Source organism: Conger conger, chromosome 18, assembly GCF_963514075.1.
Source record: "Conger conger chromosome 18, fConCon1.1, whole genome shotgun sequence".
Lineage (NCBI taxonomy): Eukaryota > Metazoa > Chordata > Actinopteri > Anguilliformes > Congridae > Conger > Conger conger.
In genome coordinates this window covers 27,523,277-27,543,276 of record NC_083777.1, presented here as the reverse complement: position 1 = coordinate 27,543,276, position 20,000 = coordinate 27,523,277, and the positions used below count along the sequence as shown (strand labels likewise).

The 20,000-nt window shown below is 49.0% G+C and overlaps 1 protein-coding gene across 19 annotated transcripts in view; it reads left to right on the top strand.

The window, feature by feature from the left end:
- The window catches only part of LOC133117882 (neurexin-1a-like), a 366,671-nt gene that overhangs the window by 157,014 nt on the left and 189,657 nt on the right, over positions 1–20,000 (top strand). For 15 of the 19 annotated variants that reach the window (XM_061227369.1, XM_061227381.1, XM_061227377.1 and 12 more), the window contains 5 exons: positions 221–247; positions 10,985–11,107; positions 15,877–16,258; positions 16,964–17,154; positions 18,690–18,863. In XM_061227369.1, the coding sequence (XP_061083353.1) occupies positions 221–247; positions 10,985–11,107; positions 15,877–16,258; positions 16,964–17,154; positions 18,690–18,863 (897 nt within the window). The remainder of the gene's footprint in view (positions 1–220; positions 248–10,984; positions 11,108–15,876; positions 16,259–16,963; positions 17,155–18,689; positions 18,864–20,000) is intronic. The other 4 variants (XM_061227383.1, XM_061227382.1, XM_061227376.1 and 1 more) reach the window with 1 other exon arrangement.

The window sequence follows — 20,000 nt, the reverse complement described above, 5'->3', positions numbered from 1 at the left end:
CACCCTCCCCGTTGTGCCCTGTGTGCGGTTCTCCTGTCTGCGAGCGTCTCTCTCCAGACACGGGGGAGGGCCCCACAGGGACCGAGCCCACAGAGGAGAGCATCAGGCCTGGCCGCCGTGTCTGTGTGTCTCCCCAGAGGGTGGAACGTGTCTTTAATGGATGTCTGCAGCTGTAACCTTGAAGGATGAATTTACATGTCATCTATTCTTCCCCATCTAGACTGTATCAGGATTAACTGTTCCTCCAGTAAGTCACTTATTCACATTTTTACTCTTCTACTCTTTACTGCTATTTACTGCTGTATTTGTATACTACCGATGTGTGTTGTTGTCTCTATGCTGATACTCCACCACACCCCCTGTGTCCTGTTAGTGGTGACACAAAGCACTGTTTATGAATGTGTCACCACATCTCTCTCTCTACAGAAAGTCTTTTGGATTCTTGTCAGCGAAACAGCGGGTGTGAAAAATCACAAGAATGAAATCGTGGCGGAAAAAAAAAAAACACCCCCCAAAAAAAGTTTTCTACCAATTAAATTGCACTAATGTGTGAGTTCATTTTTCTGAACGGCCAATGAAACACAACAAAAGCGGGTACTTCATCCTGGGGTGAAACCGATTTGGCTTCTTCTTCTTCTTTGGGTTATTTTTAAAACGGGAGTTGTGAAAAAGCCGTCGCTCTCCGGAGAAGGAGGGGGTGAACGGAATGACAGACGAGCACGGCGAGATCATCAGCGATTCTTCGCACCCCGTTGTTTCTAATTAACAAACCACAAAGTGTCCTGGACTCACCAGCCTGGTTTGAGTGGCATGCATGCGAGACGGAGGTATTTGAGTAATGCATGACTTTCCCCAATTCCCTTTCTGTCTCGCTGCTTGGAAATTGATGGGGCTTTTTGAAGCAGAGAGGAAATAAGGACTGTGATTGTTTTTTTTTTTTCGTTTTTTTTTTTCTCTCGTCAACCTGTTGCCGAGAGCGATGGTAGAATTTGGCGTTGCTATGAGACGCACTCCCGCACTTCCGGGAATCGACCTTTTCCTGGCTTCCATTATTTATGGCCACGGCTGAATTAATGATGGTGTTCATGGCTGCTGAATGTTTGTTCCTTTGTTTATCTGTTTCTCTTGTTGGAGTTTCTGAAACGGCCTCTGTTCTCTGGTGTATTAGCCTGCTTCACGTGGGGTTCAGCTTCTGCCTTACCGCTACCCACAATGCACTCTCCCTGACCCCACGTGCTGCCCTTGAGGGTCGCCGAGCTCCAGATGGGTCTTTCCCTGGACACAAACGCTCTCCGCCCAACGCAACCCACGTTAGGGGAATATCACATCTGATTGGAGATATCAACAGTCGGAAACAGGATGCAGTACCACAATGCACCGGGATAGTTGAGGGGTTGGCATAGCAGCTGAGAGTAGCATAGTGCTAAGGAGCCTAGAGGTTGCAGGTTCATTTCCAGAACTTTCTAAGGTACATGACTGGGACCCGCAAGGTTTGTGGTCCAATCCCCAGTGTAGCCACGGTAAAATCCGTACAGCCGTTGGGCCCTTGAGCAAGGCCCTTAACCCCACATTGCTCCAGGGGTGATTGTCTCCTGCTTAGTCTAATAAACTAAGTCGTTTTGGATAAAAGCATCAGCCAAATAACCAAATAAATATGTAATGTAACTTCAGTGACTGTATAAATGGGTCAGCTTTATCAGAATTTTTTTATAACAGCTTTATAAAATGGTAATGTCGTGCAGATTAAGGTGTTACGGTATATACGCTTTATGAAAGCCTATGACATGATACATTTGGTAAGAGCAATAACAAAATTCCAATCACATTATCATATTCCAATCATTTACATTAGGAGAATGGCGTAGCATTTGATGAGTCCCGTAGTCTCAGATATGATCTGGATACACACTGTGGCTGGTAGCTCCACAGGGCGAGGAGCGATTGGCCATCTTGTTGCCCAGGCTACGGGAGGGTTCTGCGGGTTGGGGTTCTGCGTGTCACTGCTACTCCAGCGCCCCCTTGCCGGTCGGTTGAGCTCCAGCGGACTGCATGCCAAAGCCACGTAAGAAAGATCGTCCTCCACCCCCCCACTCTGTGAGAGCTCAGTGTGAACAGAAGCAGCTGGTGACGCCACGTGTTTCCCAGGAGAAGCGCGGTTGTGTCTGCACTTTCCCGAGTCGACGCTGGGAATTCGCGCGTGATCTTCACGGCAGGATCGCGGAAGCGCTCTGGGATTAGCGCGGGAACGTGACGGCTGTTGTCAATCACTAATTGAACATTCCGAATTAAGGCGGGAACTTGACACGCACAGCCCCACGTAGCTGCCAGCATTAAAAATACTCTGAGCGCTTTATTAGGTATTCATTAAACTTATCTTTTAGACTTCTACTGCTGTAGCCTATCCACTTACAGTTATGATGCGTTGTGTGTTCAGAGATGCTCTTCTGCATACCACATGTTGTGATGTGTGGTTATTAACTGTCACCTTCCTGTCAGCTTTGACCAGTCTGGCCCTTCTCCTCTGATGTCTCTCATTTACAAGGGCATTTCTGTCATGTTTTGCAAACTCTAGAGACTGTTTATCCGACGTATTTTCGATGTACCCAGTTCCATATTTGACTTGCATCGACGAGTTGATTTTAACGCTCACGTTTTCTTGGGTCTTCTGTCAGCCCCACTGCTGAGCGATTCTGAATCACACTGCCCAAAAAGAACACCTTCACAGAGGAATGGGTCTTCCTGTGGTGTTTCACAGTTAAAACCACCAGTTACAGATCAGAGAGGTGGGGGAGGGGAGTGGGTGGGGACAGACAGACAGACAAGTGAGATTATCCTTTTGTTCACTCTTAATACCGTCTCTGATGGTGCCTCAACCGTGAGGCGATATAAATGTTTCTCGTTAAATTAAAGACTTTGAAACACCGTCGTGCACTTCTCTCACACCTGAGGTTTTTTTTTAAAGGTGAGGCCTGACCCAGTACATTATAAAAGAACAGATTAACCGCTGTTGCTGGTACTTGGACTGCACATTAAATCAATTATTTTGACAATAGCTCGGTGAACTGTGAAGCTCAACAGCGTTTCCTCAAGCAAGTAGCTGACTTCCTGTCTCTACTGCCTTGTATCGCTTCTGCAGCGAGAGGACATATTAGGGAAGGTCTTTGTCCGTCAGGAATAATTCTAAGCACATACACACGTATGCACGTACAGGCGCAATGCAATGTATGCATACGGATTGACATGCACGTGTACACACACACACACACACACACACACACAGGCCCGCAGTTTGCGGCCAGCTGAAATAAAGCCCCAGAATGCTGATTTGATAGGTAGGTGCTCGTAGCTTCCCGGGCGAGACGACGCACTTTGAATAGCAAGTGGAAGGTGTTGGGAACAGGGCCCTGAATCGGGAGATTCATGTGCGTTTAGGGTCCCCGTTTTGCCAAACGCGCGCCATCATAAATATGCAGCTCTGGCCGGATTTACTGGAGCTACTTACGGCATAAATATGCAGGGGCGGACTTCCTGTTCCACTTGTAAACCGTTGTATTGCTAACAATAGAGGTGGAGAAAGAGGGAGAGGACAAGAGAGCGTGAGGTGGGAAATATATGTCCTCTACGGGCGTTGGCAGTCCCTCTGTGATTTTTTATTTTTTTTTGCACTCCCAGGAGGGCTCAGCGAACTTCGACCATGGCCTCCATCCAAGTGCAGGGCCTGCGAGCACCTTCAGGATCGCTCGCTCTGAGAACAGCTGCCTATGCGGTGCATCAGGGCCTTACTGGAGAGATACTCCCCTGGCTCTTCCAAACCCAGATTACTGTAAGAGCGAGCGGTGACCTGGTACTGTGCTCTGTAATTCTCGTGACAGGCTCATTGCACCCTCCCGGTACAATCGATGACTTTGGAGGTTTTCCCCCCCCAGATTAGATACGCCTCCGGCAGTATGATACATTAACAGGTGTAAAGTAATTCCCGTGTGAATGGGGGGGGGGTTCGTCTGTTTCCGGCGTGTTCCCGCGGCGTGCGCAGCTGGGGGGGATGAGAGGTGCCCAGGGCGTGGCCCAAGCCTCTGACTGTGAGACCGCGCAGCTGCAGGAGGGCCGTCTGCCCAACGGTATGTGCAGTCAGTCTCTCTGCGCAGTCAGTCTCTCTGCGCAGTCAGTCTCTCTGAGCAGTCAGTCTCTCTGCGCAGTCAGTCTCTCTGCGCATTCAGTCTCTCTGTGCAGTCAGTCTCTCTGCGCAGTCAGTCTCTCTGAGCAGTCAGTCTCTCTGTGCAGTCAGTCTCTCTGCGCAGTCAGTCTCTCTGCGCAGTCAGTCTCTCTGTGCAGTCAGTCTCTCTGTGCAGTCAGTCTCTCTGCACATTCAGTCTCTCTGTGCAGTCAGTCTCTCTGTGCAGTCAGTCTCTCTGCGCATTCAGTCTCTCTGTGCAGTCAGTCTCTCTGCACATTCAGTCTCTCTGTGCAGTCAGTCTCTCTGCACATTCAGTCTCTCTGTGCAGTCAGTCTCTCTGTGCAGTCAGTCTCTCTGCGCATTCAGTCTCTCTGTGCAGTCAGTCTCTCTGCACATTCAGTCTCTCTGCGCAGTCAGTCTCTCTGCGCATTCAGTCTCTCTGTGCAGTCAGTCTCTCTGCACATTCAGTCTCTCTGTGCAGTCAGTCTCTCTGCGCAGTCAGTCTCTCTGCGCAGTCAGTCTCTCTGCGCATTCAGTCTCTCTGCGCAGTCAGTCTCTCTGCGCATTCAGTCCCCCCCCTCGGCAGACCGCCAGCTCTTGGCGGGGAGCTCCGGGGTAATTACAGGGAAGATTCTGGAACTGTCTGCGTAGCGGGTGGGTGAGTGAGAGAGGGAGGGAGAGGGAGAAATAAAGAGGGAGAGAGTGTCAGTCCACGGAATGATAGCTAAGCGGGGAAGTATGAGAAACCGGAAATTAGCTTCCGTCCACTCCTGTGGCATTATGGACATCACAGAGACAGGTGTCTGTGTGCACACCTCTCCCATGCACTGCTGTGACATTATAAACATCACAGAGACAGGTGTCTGTGTGCACACCTCTCCCATGCACTGCTGTTGCATTATAAACATCACAGAGACAGGTGTCTGTGTGCACACCTCTCCCATGCACTGCTGTGGCATTATGAACATCACAGAGACAGGTGTCTGTGTGCACACCTCTCCCATGCACTGCTGTGGCATTATGCACATCACAGGGACAGGTGTCTGTGTGCACACCTCTCCCATGCACTACTGTGGCATTATGAACATCACAGTCACAGGTGTCTGTGTGCACTCTTCCAGGTGCGAATGGGCTGGCCGTGATCAGTCCTATTATTATAGACGACATCAAAAGCTGATGTGTGAGATTCTGATCTACATGCAGTTCATCTTCATTTAGTAACATCATTTACAATGATAATAATAATGATAATAATAATAATACTTTGCATGTGACCAGTATCCATGCAAGTGAACTGTCATCAGGCTGTATGATGCTAATTAGCATTAGCCTGAATATGAATGGAGAGGAATGAGGATGGTTATGGTCTCAGCTGAATGGTGCAGTGACTTTGCATCATGGGGGATGTTATAGAGTCTCAGGGAGCTGATGCAAGTCTTTTTTATTTTATTTAATTTTTTATACGTGGCCTTGTTCTTCTGCGGGGTGTTGTTTTTTTCCTCTCTTTCTCATTTCTGTCTTGATGAACTCGTCATGCTGGTCTGCTGGGTGCAGAAGGCATTTGAGTGCTGACTCAAAGAACACATCGCTGTCAATTAGGGAGGCTGGTCCCGGAGGCAGCCCGGCTCTGTCGTTTCAGCTTAGCGCTCGCTAACGAGCACAGAGTGGCAGACGGTTAAAAATATACGCTCACGCGCAGATGGGCTGCTCTGGTCCGCGGCAACGCTGTCCGAGGGATCACGGTAAATTACCGGGACCTGGTGTCCGTCACGTAGTCTAGGAACCGGACGTCCGTGGCCATGTGCGTCTGTGGCGGGCGGCGGTGCTTTGTGGCGCGTAGCTGTTCTCTGTATTCAGCTGGAAACTGTACTAAAGCCTCGATATGGGCTTTTACACGATCTGCTTATATCTACTGTATCTGTGGGAGATCATTTTTATCTTATCTTCAGTTCTAAAGTGCAAATCTCAGAACTTCTCTCCTTCAACTCGCATATATGCTGTATATCAGTCATTTCATTTTCTGAAATGTGCTATTTGACAGATTATTGCTTTATTGAATATTGGATTGAAATGAAACCATTGTGGAAAATGTTAAATGACAGTACCCTGAACTGTGAAAATATTTTTAAGGACAGAAGATGTAAAACAAGCACCGTGACAGTTACGCTGGTCTGTGGGTGCCTGAGTGAACTCGAGAGGGGGCATTTGCAAATCTGAACCAGAGGGGGTTTTTTAGAGAGGAGTTTTTAAAAGAACACTAGTGGTTTTGAGTTGTGTATGTCCGTAGCGGGCGGCATGGATGGTGCAGTGGGTAGCACTGCCGCCTCACAGCAAGGGGGTCCTGGGTTCGAATCCCCGTCGGCCGGGGCCTCTCTGTGCGGAGTTTGCATGTTCTCCCCGTGTCTGCGTGGGTTTCCTCCGGGTACTCCGGTGTCCTCCCACAGTGCATGTCCAAAGACATGCAGGTTAGGCTGATTGGAGAGTCTAAATTGCCCGTAGGTATGAGTGTGTGAGTGAATGGTGTGTGTACCCTGCGATGGACTGGCGACCTGTCCAGGGTGTATTCCTGCCTTTCGCCCAATGTATGCTGGGATAGGCTCCAGCCCCCCTGCGACCCTGATCAGGATAAGCGGGTTTAGATAATGGATGGATGGATGGATGTCCGTAGCGTCATACGCTATGCGCAGATGACCTTCAGTGGGTTAGCTACGCCACAGCCCCGCCCGTATCGCTGAACAATCGGGTGTCCATCACACTCTTCCGCTCCTCAGCTAACTTTAATTTCTGGCTTTATTCCTCCCCCCCCCCCCCCCCCCCCTCGTAGGCAGCGCGCGGCAGGAATGCCGAACAGCCGGGACCGGGGCCCTTTCCCCGCTTCCGTCAGGACCCCATTATTTCACTCCCTCGCCCTGCTGATCCCCGGCGGATCGGCGCGCCCGGATCCGGCCCGGCGTTTACTGCTGACGCGGCAGAGCTGGGCTTGCGAGATTGGAAATATCCCGGCTCCTGGCCTCTCTGGGATTTGCATACGCATTGCGCCGGCGCTTTGAAGATGTCTGAAAACAGGGCGAATAAGCGATGATGAAAACGAAGGGAGTGAGAGGGGGGGCCGTGGAGTTTGAAGGGCCCGGGTTGAGGCACCCGTCTGTTGTGTGTCGAGAGGGGCCCGTCACTAATGCGCCTGTGTGCATGAGGGGTGTCATGAGTACAGCTCTCACCTCTCTCTCCCCACAGCTGCTTTTAGTAAATGGTAAATGGCAGGCATTTATATAGCGCCTTTATCCAAAGCGCTGTACAATTTATGCTTCTCCATTCACCCAGTCGTACACACACTCGCACACCAACGGCGATGGGCCGCCATGCAAGGCCCCGACCAGCTCACCAGGAGCATTTTGGGGTTAGGTGTCTTGCTCAGGGACACTTCGACACAGCCCGGGCGGGGGATCAAACCGGCAACCCTCCGACTGCCAGACGACTGCTCTTACTGCCTGAGCCATGTCGCCCCATGTGGGGGGGGGGGGGGGGGCGTTAGTGTGTGTTTGTGTTTGTTTTTGTATTTGTTTGTGTTTGTTTGTGCGCGCATGCTTGCATGCGTGCGTGTGTGTGTGTTTGTGGTGAAATCATGCTAAGGGGACTCAGCTTGGATCTGTTTCAGAAGCAGCCATTTTGAAGTATTAGTAATTGGGGATGGGAGCCAACACCACAGCAGTGTGTTGTTCGTGCCCACAGTCCCGCTGATGTTAATCCCACTGATGTTAGTCACAGTGATTTTCCCCTGACGCTCCTCCACTGGGCCAACGGGCCCCGTTTCCGGGCTGTTCAACGACCCCGGTGTGATGCGGCGTCCTGTGTCTTTCTCCTAAATGTGACGGTAATAATTACAAAGGAGGTGGTACTGTTGCCTCACAGCAAGAAGGTCATGGGTTCGAATCCTAACCGGGGGAGTTAGCATGGGTTTCCTCCTGGTACTCCCCTTGTGGAAGTGGAGAGTCTAAATCGCCTCTTGGCATGAGTGAGCGAATGTGTGGTGGACTGGCCGCCTCTCCAAGGTGTAATCCTGTCTGTCGCCCAGTGTATGCTGGGACAGGCTCCAGCACCCCCTGCAGCCCTGACCAGGAATAAGCGGTTTAGGCGATGGATAATTACAAAGGACTGCCGTTCTCCCAAAACCACTATCGAAGCACTTTATCGTGGAAAAAAACGAAATATGCCAGATCTGATTTAAACGTTATGTATTTAAAGTGGATTGATCTGGCTGTATTGAGCAGGGGGGAAAGAAGGTTAATGAAAAGAAAAAAGTTTTAAAGGATCTTGGGGGTGGAGGGGGGTGGGATAGGTGAAATGATTGAATCATCATTTTTACCAATTTATGTCCAAGCCGGGACAAATAACTCATTATTAAAAGTGGAAGGACTGACGTGTGTTGGTTTGCTCACGTCTGGCTAGCGGGAGCCTTTTCTCCTGTCTGTCCACTCACCCACAGGAAAGGGTTGTTAAGGTTTTTTCCGTGTTCCATTCCGGAAGCCTGGGTTCGGGCTAATTTACGCGCGGCTAAGCTGAGACTGCTTCCTGCCGGCATGTCCGAACCTGTCTGCGAACTCTCTCACACACGCACTCACTCTCTCTCTTTCTCTCTTACTCTGGTCCCCGACCACCCACTTGAAGAAAATCCGGAGTGTTTTGATGAGATGCATTCGGTGCCCGTCTCCACTCTTATAATGCGTCTCACTTCGGGGACTGCTTTTGCGCGTTTTTAAGGCTCTGTTAGCTGGCTGCGGTTTCCTCCTCCGTCATATTGTTAACCGCCACTCTTGTTCTGTTAGCCGTGTACACATTCACCATTTCCAGCCTCACTCTGTAATGGCTGTGTTTTTGTACGACCCGCTATCGAGCGCTGCTAATTCCTCAGACGTGTTCGCATCAGACAGTGTCACCAAGACGCGTTTTACGAACCGGGACTCATCTTTACAGTTGCCACATACACCGAGTGCGAGTACGGCGTGAGTAGCCTATGCGTGCGCTCTCTCCTTTGTTGGAGACGTGCATTAGGTCAATACACACCTGCGGCAGTGTGGGTTCTATTGTAACGGATAGCAATGGGTTGATGGGAAATCGATACTGAGTCAGCCGGTAGCTCGTTAGCAGCGTTTCCTTCTTTCGCGAGGCTTGTCCGGCATCACAAGGCAGCCGCGACGAAGGCTGCTCTCCGCTATGTTGAGCCAGAGATTGAATGTGGAAGCGCCCGGCGAGAGCTCCGTGCCCCGGCTTTACGGGAAAACCACAGTCCGTATTTCCTCTCCCCATCAAACAGGCGATACGTCACAGTCCAAACTGCCGGTGAACATCTGCATGCCTCATGAACCCCACGGAGCATACACACGGGGAGGTGACAGCCCTACATTTGTAGGGGAAAATGGCTTTTCACAATGGAGTGTACAGTTTGTATGTCTATAATATGTTTTAAAACAGAGTGTAACGTGGCATCTGTTGCAAATGTACAATATGGAATGCTTGACACAAAAAACGCTCTGCTCTCCTGTTTTTCATTAGAAAGAAAACACGGTGCGCCGTTGCTGCCCTCCAGTGTAGAGATGGGGGAATACTAGCCAATGTTCCACCGTTGTATATTAGCCTCAATTGCTCATATTTTAAAATAATGTGTGCTTTATCGCATGTTAAGTAGCTTCTATTAACCAAGTGTTGCAGATATTGAAATTACAGACAGGTAATGACAGATAGGTTAACGAAGCAATTCACCTCAAATGAAGGCGTTTCCCCTTCACTTGGATATCTAGCTGTTGTCCACATTTAGGCCGCAAGATAACAGGCAGTTAATCCGCCTTCACGTATTTAACTCCTCTCAGTTCAGTTCCCACATAGCCAGTGTGCCTTGACCATAGTTCAACTGCCCACTTTCAGTTTCAAATTTGTTACACGTTTTTTGTTGTGTTTTTGATGCATTGTCTTGCTGTGAGAAGTGGAGCACTAATTTTGCCTCCTCAGAGTTCGAGCTGTACTGTCAATCATCATTAAAACACTTAAAAATTAAAACACACTGTATGCAGTTTTTTTTTTGTATTTTAATGAGACAGCAAGTTAGTATTTCAAAAAACGATTTTTTTTTTTTAATTAAATTTTTTTTTTTTTTTCAATATACCCTTTCCTTTGCCTGGAGCCACAAGCTGGTTGTGACAAGCATTTCCATCTTCAAACAGCCAGTGTTTAAGGTGGAGTCGCTGTCCCTGGCAGAAATAACCACCTTTTCTGTTCACAGTGCTGCGGCTTCCCGTTTAGTGAGCAGGTAGGAGGGTATGACAAAGCTCCTGAGTTTATCTGACAGATGCTCGTAGCGGAGGAGTTTTCTTTAGCGCTCTCAGTCAGCTCTTCGAGTCCCGCCGTGATGGATGTGTAACGCGCGCGTTCTTAAAATCGCGAGTTATCATCTGCGCGGGCGAAACCCGGTTAATGCACAACATTCGGGTGATGTAGCGAGTCAGCATTGTTATTCTGCTACGTGTTAGCTGCAGGTAGCAAGATCTGTGTTTTCTGAAAAGATGCGCTGTGCCTTTTTGGGTCGTGTGTCACTCACAGTCAATAAGAGTTATCTTACCAGTGTTAGACTGCGCTCTCTTTTGCCTATTCTCTCTCTCTCTCTCTCTCTCTCTCTCTCTCTCTCTCTCTCTCTCTCTCTCTCTCTCTCTCTCTCCCTCCTTCTGACTCTTTCTCTCGCTCTCTCGCTCTCTGTGCTCTGTCAGTTCTGCGGCCCGAATGCAGGGGCTCGTCTTAACCCCTGTTTGGACTGTCCTGCAGGCAAGGGTCCGGAGACTATATTCGCTGGCCACAATCTGAACGATAACGAGTGGCACACGGTTCGAGTGGTCAGGAGGGGGAAGAACCTGAAGCTGACGGCGGATGACATGCAGCCTGTGGAAGGTATTCCATCACCCCCCCCCCCCATCTGACCCTAATGCTGGAGCCTCTCTTTCAGAGCCAGCCAGGAGCCCCCCTGCTGGGTAAGGTACTGTACACCCAAGGAACTGCCTCTACTCTCTCCTCTTGAAGCAGATAGCGTTTACTGTACAGTCCCAGTGCCCTGTACATCTGTGATAGTGTTTACTGTACATTCGCAGAGCCCTGTATATCTGCGATGGTGTTTACTGTACATTCGCAGAGCCCTGTATATCTGTGATGGTGTTTACTGTACATTCGCAGAGCCCTGCATATCTGTGATAGTGTTTACTGTACATTCACAGAGCCCTGTACATCTGTGATAGTGTTTACTGTACATTCCCAGAGCCCTGCATATCTGTGATAGTGTTTACTGTACATTCCCAGAGCCCTGTACGTCTGTGATAGTGTTTACTGTACATTCCCAGAGCCCTGTACATCTGTGACAGTGTTTACTGTACACTCCCAGAGCCCTGTATATCTGTGATAGTGTTTACTGTACATTCCCAGAGCCCTGCATATCTGCGATGGTGTTTACTGTACATTCCCAGAGCCCTGTATATCTGTGATAGTGTTTACTGTACATTCCCAGAGCCCTGCATATCTGTGATAGTGTTTACTGTACATTCCCAGAGCCCTGTATATCTGTGATAGTGTTTACTGTACATTCGCAGAGCCCTGTATATCTGCGATGGTGTTTACTGTACATTCCCAGAGCCCTGTACATCTGTGATAGTGTTTACTGTACATTCCCAGAGCCCTGTATATCTGTGATAGTGTTTACTGTACATTCCCAGAGCCCCGTATATCTGTGACAGTGTTTACTGTACATTCCCAGAGCCCTGTACATCTGTGATAGTGTTTACTGTACATTCCCAGAGCCCCGTATATCTGTGACAGTGTTTACTGTACATTCCCAGAGCCCTGTACATCTGTGACAGTGTTTACTGTACATTCCCAGAGCCCTGTACATCTGTGACAGTGTTTACTGTACATTCCCAGAGCCCTGTACATCTGTGACAGTGTTTACTGTACATTCCCAGAGCCCTGCATATCTGTGATAGTGTTTACTGTACATTCCCAGAGCCCTGTATATCTGTGATAGTGTTTACTGTACATTCGCAGAGCCCTGTATATCTGCGATGGTGTTTACTGTACATTCCCAGAGCCCTGTACATCTGTGATAGTGTTTACTGTACACTCCCAGGGCCCTGTATATCTGTGATAGTGTTTACTGTACACTCCCAGGGCCCTGTATATCTGTGATAGTGTTTACTGTACACTCACAGAGCCCTGTATATCTGTGATAGTGTTTACTGTACACTCCCAGGGCCCTGTATATCTGTGATAGTGTTTACTGTACACTCCCAGGGCCCTGTATATCTGTGATAGTGTTTACTGTACACTCCCAGGGCCCTGTATATCTGTGACAGTGTTTACTGTACACTCACAGGGCCCTGTATATCTGTGATAGTGTTTACTGTACACTCCCAGGGCCCTGTATATCTGTGACAGTGTTTACTGTACACTCCCAGAGCCCTGTATATCTGTGATAGTGTTTACTGTACATTCCCAGAGCCCTGTATATCTGTGACAGTGTTTACTGTACACTCCCAGAGCCCTGTATATCTGTGACAGTGTTTACTGTACACTCCCAGGGCCCTGTATATCTGTGATAGTGTTTACTGTACACTCCCAGGGCCCTGTATATCTGTGACAGTGTTTACTGTACACTCCCAGGGCCCTGTATATCTGTGACAGTGTTTACTGTACACTCCCAGGGCCCTGTATATCTGTGATAGTGTTTACTGTACACTCCCAGGGCCCTGTATATCTGTGATAGTGTTTACTGTACACTCCCAGAGTCCTGTATATCTGTGATAGTGTTTACTGTACACTCCCAGAGCCCTGTATATCTGTGATAGTGTTTACTGTACACTCCCAGGGCCCTGTATATCTGTGATAGTGTTTACTGTACACTCCCAGGGCCCTGTATATCTGTGATAGTGTTTACTGTACACTCCCAGAGCCCTGTACATCTGTGATAGTGTTTACTGTACACTCCCAGGGCCCTGTACATCTGTGATAGTGTTTACTGTACACTCCCAGGGCCCTGTATATCTGTGATAGTGTTTACTGTACACTCCCAGGGCCCTGTATATCTGTGATAGTGTTTACTGTACACTCCCAGGGCCCTGTATATCTGTGATAGTGTTTACTGTACACTCCCAGGGCCCTGTACATCTGTGATAGTGTTTACTGTACACTCCCAGAGCCCTGTACATCTGTGATAGTGTTTACTGTACACTCCCAGAGCCCTGTACGTCTGTGACAGTGTTTACTGTACACTCCCAGAGCCCTGTACATCTGTGATAGTGTTTACTGTACACTCCCAGAGCCCTGTACATCTGTGATGGTGTTTACTGTACATTCACAGAGCCCTGTACATCTGTGATAGTGTTTACTGTACACTCCCAGGGCCCAGTATATCTGTGATGGTGTTTACTGTACATTCACAGAGCCCTGTATATCTGTGATGGTGTTTACTGTACATTCACAGAGCCCTGTACATCTGTGATCATGGCTCTGTAAGGCAGGGGTGTCGGGCTACGTTCCCAGAGGGCCACAGTGCCTGTGGGTTTCTGTGGTTTCTGTCCAGTCAGCTGCCAATTAGGGAATTATTGAGAACGAGGCGTGTGGATCCTTTAGCCAATCAGGGACTGAAATGAAGCGCTCGCCTCCACAGCCCAGCAGATACTCAGCGCTCCAGGGGCTCATTCCCATCGGCTGTTTTTCTCTCCGTTTCTTTTCCCTGCTCCTGACCTGGGAATCCATCAAAGTCCAACCACATTCCAACCCGTTAAATGTTCCTTCTAAGGAGCTAGAATGAGAAGTTAGGAGCTCCCAATCTTTCCCTTGAGTAAGGAAACGTCAGTGCATCCTTTTTTTTTCGGAAAGCCTGATGTATAAATGATCGACCTGTGGATCCACCTCTCCCCATCTGCCACGTCTGTAACTGACGTGGCTTCCAACTGATGTTTGAAGGTGCAAGGACATTCCATTTGCCTAATTCATGTTTTCTCCATGTCCCCATCTTCACTTGATGTAGCCTCTCCCTATGGGTGGAGCTAGGAGTAGAAAAAAACTAAACAAAGAAAAGAAAAATAAGCTTTTGGAATAAGCCCCAGGACCGAGTTTTTGACACCTGTGCTATCCAAACAGATTATCTCCTGTATTAGTATTAAATATGTAGACCCATCCGCGTCTGTTATATACTATGCAGTAGTACGCTGAGGGCGAACCGTAAATATTTAATTCATTAGTTTGTTTTGAATTGTGCTTGTAAAGCAGGGATATTTAGCATGAAAGAACGTAAGGGACATTAATGTTAATGCTGTGGGCAGGTGTTGGTTTTGTGTGCGGTTATCGGGTTAATGATAAGAAAAGGCTGTTCTCTAATGCATAAAATAGCCAGCTGCTTCCCTCTCTGTCTGCTCCACGGACGCTGTTTTTCACAGCGAGGCGGCTAGCGGGTAAATGCTCAATAAAAGCACAAAGCTGCTTCTAAATTAGACTGGCGTCGGAGCCTTTAATCGAAGCCGGTGGCGAATAGTGCTGCCTTTCCCGGCGCTGGCGAGACGCGCTCGACGTGGTGGCGCTACCTGACGGGCGAGGAGGGGAAGAGTGTCCCTGAAGTCAGGCGTCTTTGTCCCTGCTGTCGCCCCGGCAATTGGACCCCCGGGGGGAGCTTTTGTTTTGGTAAATAAGGAGTAAGAAAGCGGGGCATTGTCAACCGCCCGTCCTCAGTCACCGCACACGAACGCGTTCGGTTTAGCTGACGCCTCCATTTTAGCGCTCTCTTATCTATCAAGGTTACATTAATCTGCCTGTGAAATTTCAAACACGATTAATTCGAACTAGTCAAAGTGTAATCAGATTTTTTATGATGGAAAACAGATGGTATTTAGTTTTTGCTTGTAGAACGAAGCTGTTTGTTTAATCACTTGGTGAATGCATTGTTTTACGACACGTATAATCAATGTTTAAGGGTGTGTAGTCGTGCGTCCACTTCAGGATTCAGTGAGCTTTCTTCAGCCACAAAATAACCTTTGCTCGAAAATGGTAACGCTACCACCTAGTGGTCACAAACAATGTTATGCAGGTGTGACCAACCCCTCCCTAAAGCCCTTCTTATGGAAAACTAAGCTTCTAAAAGTTTAGTGTTATTAAATAGTTTCTAATTGTATGTTGCACAGTGAATTTAAACAACCATTGTTCCATGTCCAGTATTCTGAAGTTCAGTTGAATGTATCAGTGCCTTTTATAGAAAAGGTTCATGTACCGTATGTAAGAACTCTAAAATTGTCTGTTGTGCTGTTGTTATGATGAGTTCCTGTTACAGTTAGGGGTTTATCTCTCACACGGAGATTGACCCCCACACCCCACACCCACCCTCTCCCCCTGTCCCCGTTCCAAGGCCCAATCACCGGTGTAGCAAGATATGCACAGCTGCTGGGCCCTTGAGCAAGGCCCGTAACCCCGCATTGCTCCTGGGGGATTGTCCCCTTAGTCTAATCAACTGTCATCAGCTAAGTAGCATGTAATGTAATGTAGTGCAAGAACTATAAAACTGGCTGTTGTGCTCTTGTAACGATGAGCTCCTGTTACAGTTAGCGGTTTATCTCGCACGCGGAGAGTGTCACCCACGCCCCGCACCCACCCTGTCCCCCTCTCTCCCTTCCTTCGCCTCCAAGGTCAGATGGCAGGCGACCACACCCAGCTGGAGTTCCACAACATCGAGACGGGCATCGTGACGGAGAAGGGCTACCTGCCCAGCGTGCCGTCCAACTTCATCGGCCACCTGCAGAGCCTCTCCTTCAACGGCATGGCCTACATCGACCTGTGCAAGAACGGCGACATCGACTACTGCGAGCTCAACGCCATGATCGGCTTCAAGAACATCATCGCCGACCCCGTCACCTTCAAGTCCCGCTCCAGCTACGTGGCGCTGACCACCCTGCAGGCCTACTACTCCATGCACCTGTTCTTCCAGTTCAAGACCACCTCCTCCGACGGCCTCATCCTCTTCAACAGCGGCGACGGCAACGACTTCATCGTGGTGGAGCTGGTCAAAGGGTAGGCGCGCGCTGGGCCGGTAACGGGGGGGGGCGGCCTGTGGCCTCGTGGCTGAGGCTCGTGACCGGGGGGCCGGAAAGTTGGTGGTAGCCGTGATAAGATAAGCCTTGAGCAAGGCCCTTAACCCTGCATTGCTCCAGGGGCGATTGTTCCCTGCTTATTCTAATCAACTGTAAGTCGCTTTGGATAAAAGTGTCAGCCAAATAGCAAATGGTGACATTATTAATACACCACCGCTGTCTAGGGATGGAGAGGCGGTTGTTTTGAGTGAGAAATGGTACGGACTGTGCGTTAGCATGTCTTTAGAGGGAAGAGAGTTCATCCGGCTGTCAATCACGATACTCCAAGCAGTAGTGTGTGACTCACAGAGATGAGACTTATCGACACCAAATCACACGGGAGTCTGGGAACCTTTATGGGCCTATCTAGATTCAGCGTTAATGAGTGTGTGTCTGTGTGTGTGTGTGTCTGTGTGTGTGTGTGTGTGCATTGGCACACGTACATGCAGGCAAGTTGAAATGGACTTTCTCTGAAGTTGTAATGGTATTGCTTTACAGTGGAGCATACATTTCTGACTGGCCACATTCAGTATTGAGTGGATGTAGGTAGGCCGGATATTGTGTTAAACCTGACTGTGCTCTGTGCGTGTGTGTGTGTGTGTGTGTGTGTGTGTGTGTGTGTGTGTGTGTGTGTGTGCGTCTGTAGATATCTGCACTACGTGTCTGACCTGGGCAATGGAGCTCACCTGATCAAGGGCAACTCCAACAAGCAGCTGAACGACAACCACTGGCACAACGTGATGATCTCGCGCGACACCAACAACCTCCACACCGTCAAGATCGACACCAAGATCACCACCCAGACCACCGTGGGGGCCAAGAACCTGGACCTGAAGGGTAGGCCCCGGACCCGCCTGTCCCGAGAGAGGGGCTTTAATGAGGGGCCACAGGGCAAATCGTTTCACACCTTTACCTGAGGGGGGGGGAATAGTGTGGCATATAACATGGATCTGGTAATAAAAAAGTAATTGCTCATTTTCAGTTATATCTTAGATATGCTATATATTATACTGCTATTGACCCATGTACTCGATTAGTAGTATCATGGTACAACTGACGAATGAAATATCTTCTTTCATTCTTAATAATGAAAAATAGTTGTAATATTAGTATTATTAATATTATATGTTATTGTACAGTATATTATGTGATATATTAGTATATATTAGTATTAGCAGTAGTATGATCATAATTATTATTAAGAATCTGTGGGAAAGCTGCATTAATATTGTGTAAATGAGGGGTCATTAATCTCAATATTTAGGACAGGGTGACAGGGTCACACTGCTTCTGTTGGTAATTAATCAACGACTCCGTGTATAACTCAGTCGCTCAGATTTAATCTGAATCACAGTCCGGGCAGCTCTGTGGTGTGTAGTCCGTGCAGGGCAGGCCAGTTTAAGCGTTGAGTGATACACGGCGTGGTAGCGGCAGGGAGCCCTGACCTTGCGTGGGTGTAATATACGCGTTCAGTGAGGTGTGTTGGGTGCGCTCTGGAGCTGAGGCAGAATGAGAGGCTTATAGCTGCGTACGGGAGGTCTGTTCAGGCTACGAGCTGCCGAGCGGATGAAACGCCTCATAATAACCATCGCTCATCAGTGTGGGCTGCGGGGGAACGGCCCCCCGCGGGGCCCAGGAGGAGACGCTGCCGAACACACACACACACACACACACACACACACACACACGCGGTGTCTGTACTGTGGGTCGTGTGAGGGGAGGCCGTGGTGGGTGATGGGCTGGGCTGGGCGGAGCAGAGCAGCTACAGGACGCAGATGCTAACGGTGGAGGCAGCGCTGCTAGCTTAGCAGCTGACTCAGAGGAAGGAGCCTGTCAGAAAAATTACGGGAACAAAACACAGGATTAGTTTGAGTTTAGGTAGCTTGGGTTTATATGGTAGTATCATATTTTGGCATATAAAAAGAGAATATAAAACTCACATGGTTGTCTGTTAAAGACATGAAAAAGAAAACAGCAGTAGTAAAGTTAGCAGTGTTTGAATCCTGGCAGCCCAATGCCATACTGTCTCTGAGTAAAAAAAGTTTTTCAAATTCTTCACAATTGTGGTCTGGGTTTAGAAATGAGGCAAGCAGGAATGGCATCGGACGTTGGTTCCTTGCCAACAGTTTTTTCATAATGAGCAAAACGAAAATAAAAAGCTAATTTTCCCCTTCACTAGCTCTCTAACTGCCTCTGCCTGTCCTACAGTGGAGGCTGTGTGTACCAGCAGCATACCACGCAGTGCCCTGCTGCTCCACCAGGGGGCAGTGTTGCACTGTGTTTGACCAGCAGCAGAAATCACAGCGAATGTCTGGAAACACGCAACACGCACGGGACCTGAAGCCTCGCTCTGCCTGTGTCTGGTTGCCCAGGTAACCTGTTCATCGGAGGCGTTGCCAAGGAGCAGTACAAAGACCTGCCCAAGCTGGTGCTGGCGAAGGAGGGCTTCCAGGGCTGCCTGGCGTCGGTGGACCTGAACGGCCGGCTCCCGGACCTGCTGTCGGACGCACTGGACTGCGTGGGCCAGATAGAGAGGGGCTGTGAAGGTGAGGGTGTGAGCAGGGACACGGAGTCTGTGCCCCAGGTTGCCTGCGGGCAGTCTCTGCGGCCTCTGGGTCTCCTCAGCCTGGCCCTGGCTCTGGCCCTGTCCCTCTCTCTGGGGCTCTGTCAGGGCCTGGTGCGTTAGCTCAGAGCCTGGGGAAACCACAGCTGCCTTTGTGCCTTTATGGGTGTGCCTTAACCTCCGAACAACAACACGTCCCACCTCAGTGTTACGCTGAGCCAGTCACACACAATTTCATTTATCCATGTGCTGTACTTTTCCGTGTGAATTACGTCCAATTTATCCCTTGACATGACACAGCAGAGGGCAATGCAGTGCTCTTCTGAGAGATAATACACTGTATCAATGCTGTAATACATCATTACATTTACTTCGCATGTGTGTGTATGTATATGTGTGTGTGTGTGTGTGTGTGTGTGTGTGTGTGTGTGTATATATGTGTGTATGTATGTGTGTGTACATTTTTGTTCATATATGTGTATGTTCATGGGTACGTGGATGTGTATGACTGTATGTATGTATGTGTGTGTGTGTGTGTGTGTGTGTGTGTGTGTGTGCACATTTATGTGGATGTGTGTGTCTATGTATGTATGTATGTATGTGTGTTAGTGTGATTTGGTGCTTATTTCCAGCATTAAAAACAATTGAAAATGTGGAGATTATGTCCTTACCTGGATCAGGTAGAGGCAGTCCTGATTACCACTGCTTGCTTTAATGACCAGGAAGGGTTATGTTTCTGTAGTCCATAAGACTGGCGGCACGGATGGCGCAGTGGGTAGCACTGCCGCCTCACAGCAAGGAGGTCCTGGGTTCGAATCCCCGTCGGCCGGGGCCTCTCTGTGCGGAGTTTGCATGTTCTCCCCGTGTCTGCGTGGGTTTCCTCCGGGTACTCCGGTTTCCTCCCACAGTCCAAAGACATGCAGGTTAGGCTGATTGGAGAGTCTAAATTGCCCGTAGGTATGAGTGTGTGAGTGAATGGTGTGTGTGCCCTGTGATGGACTGGCGACCTGTCCAGGGTGTATTCCTGCCTTTCGCCCAATGTATGCTGGGATAGGCTCCAGCCCCCCTGCGACCCTGTTCAGGATAAGCGGGTTCAGATAATGGATGGATGGATGGATAG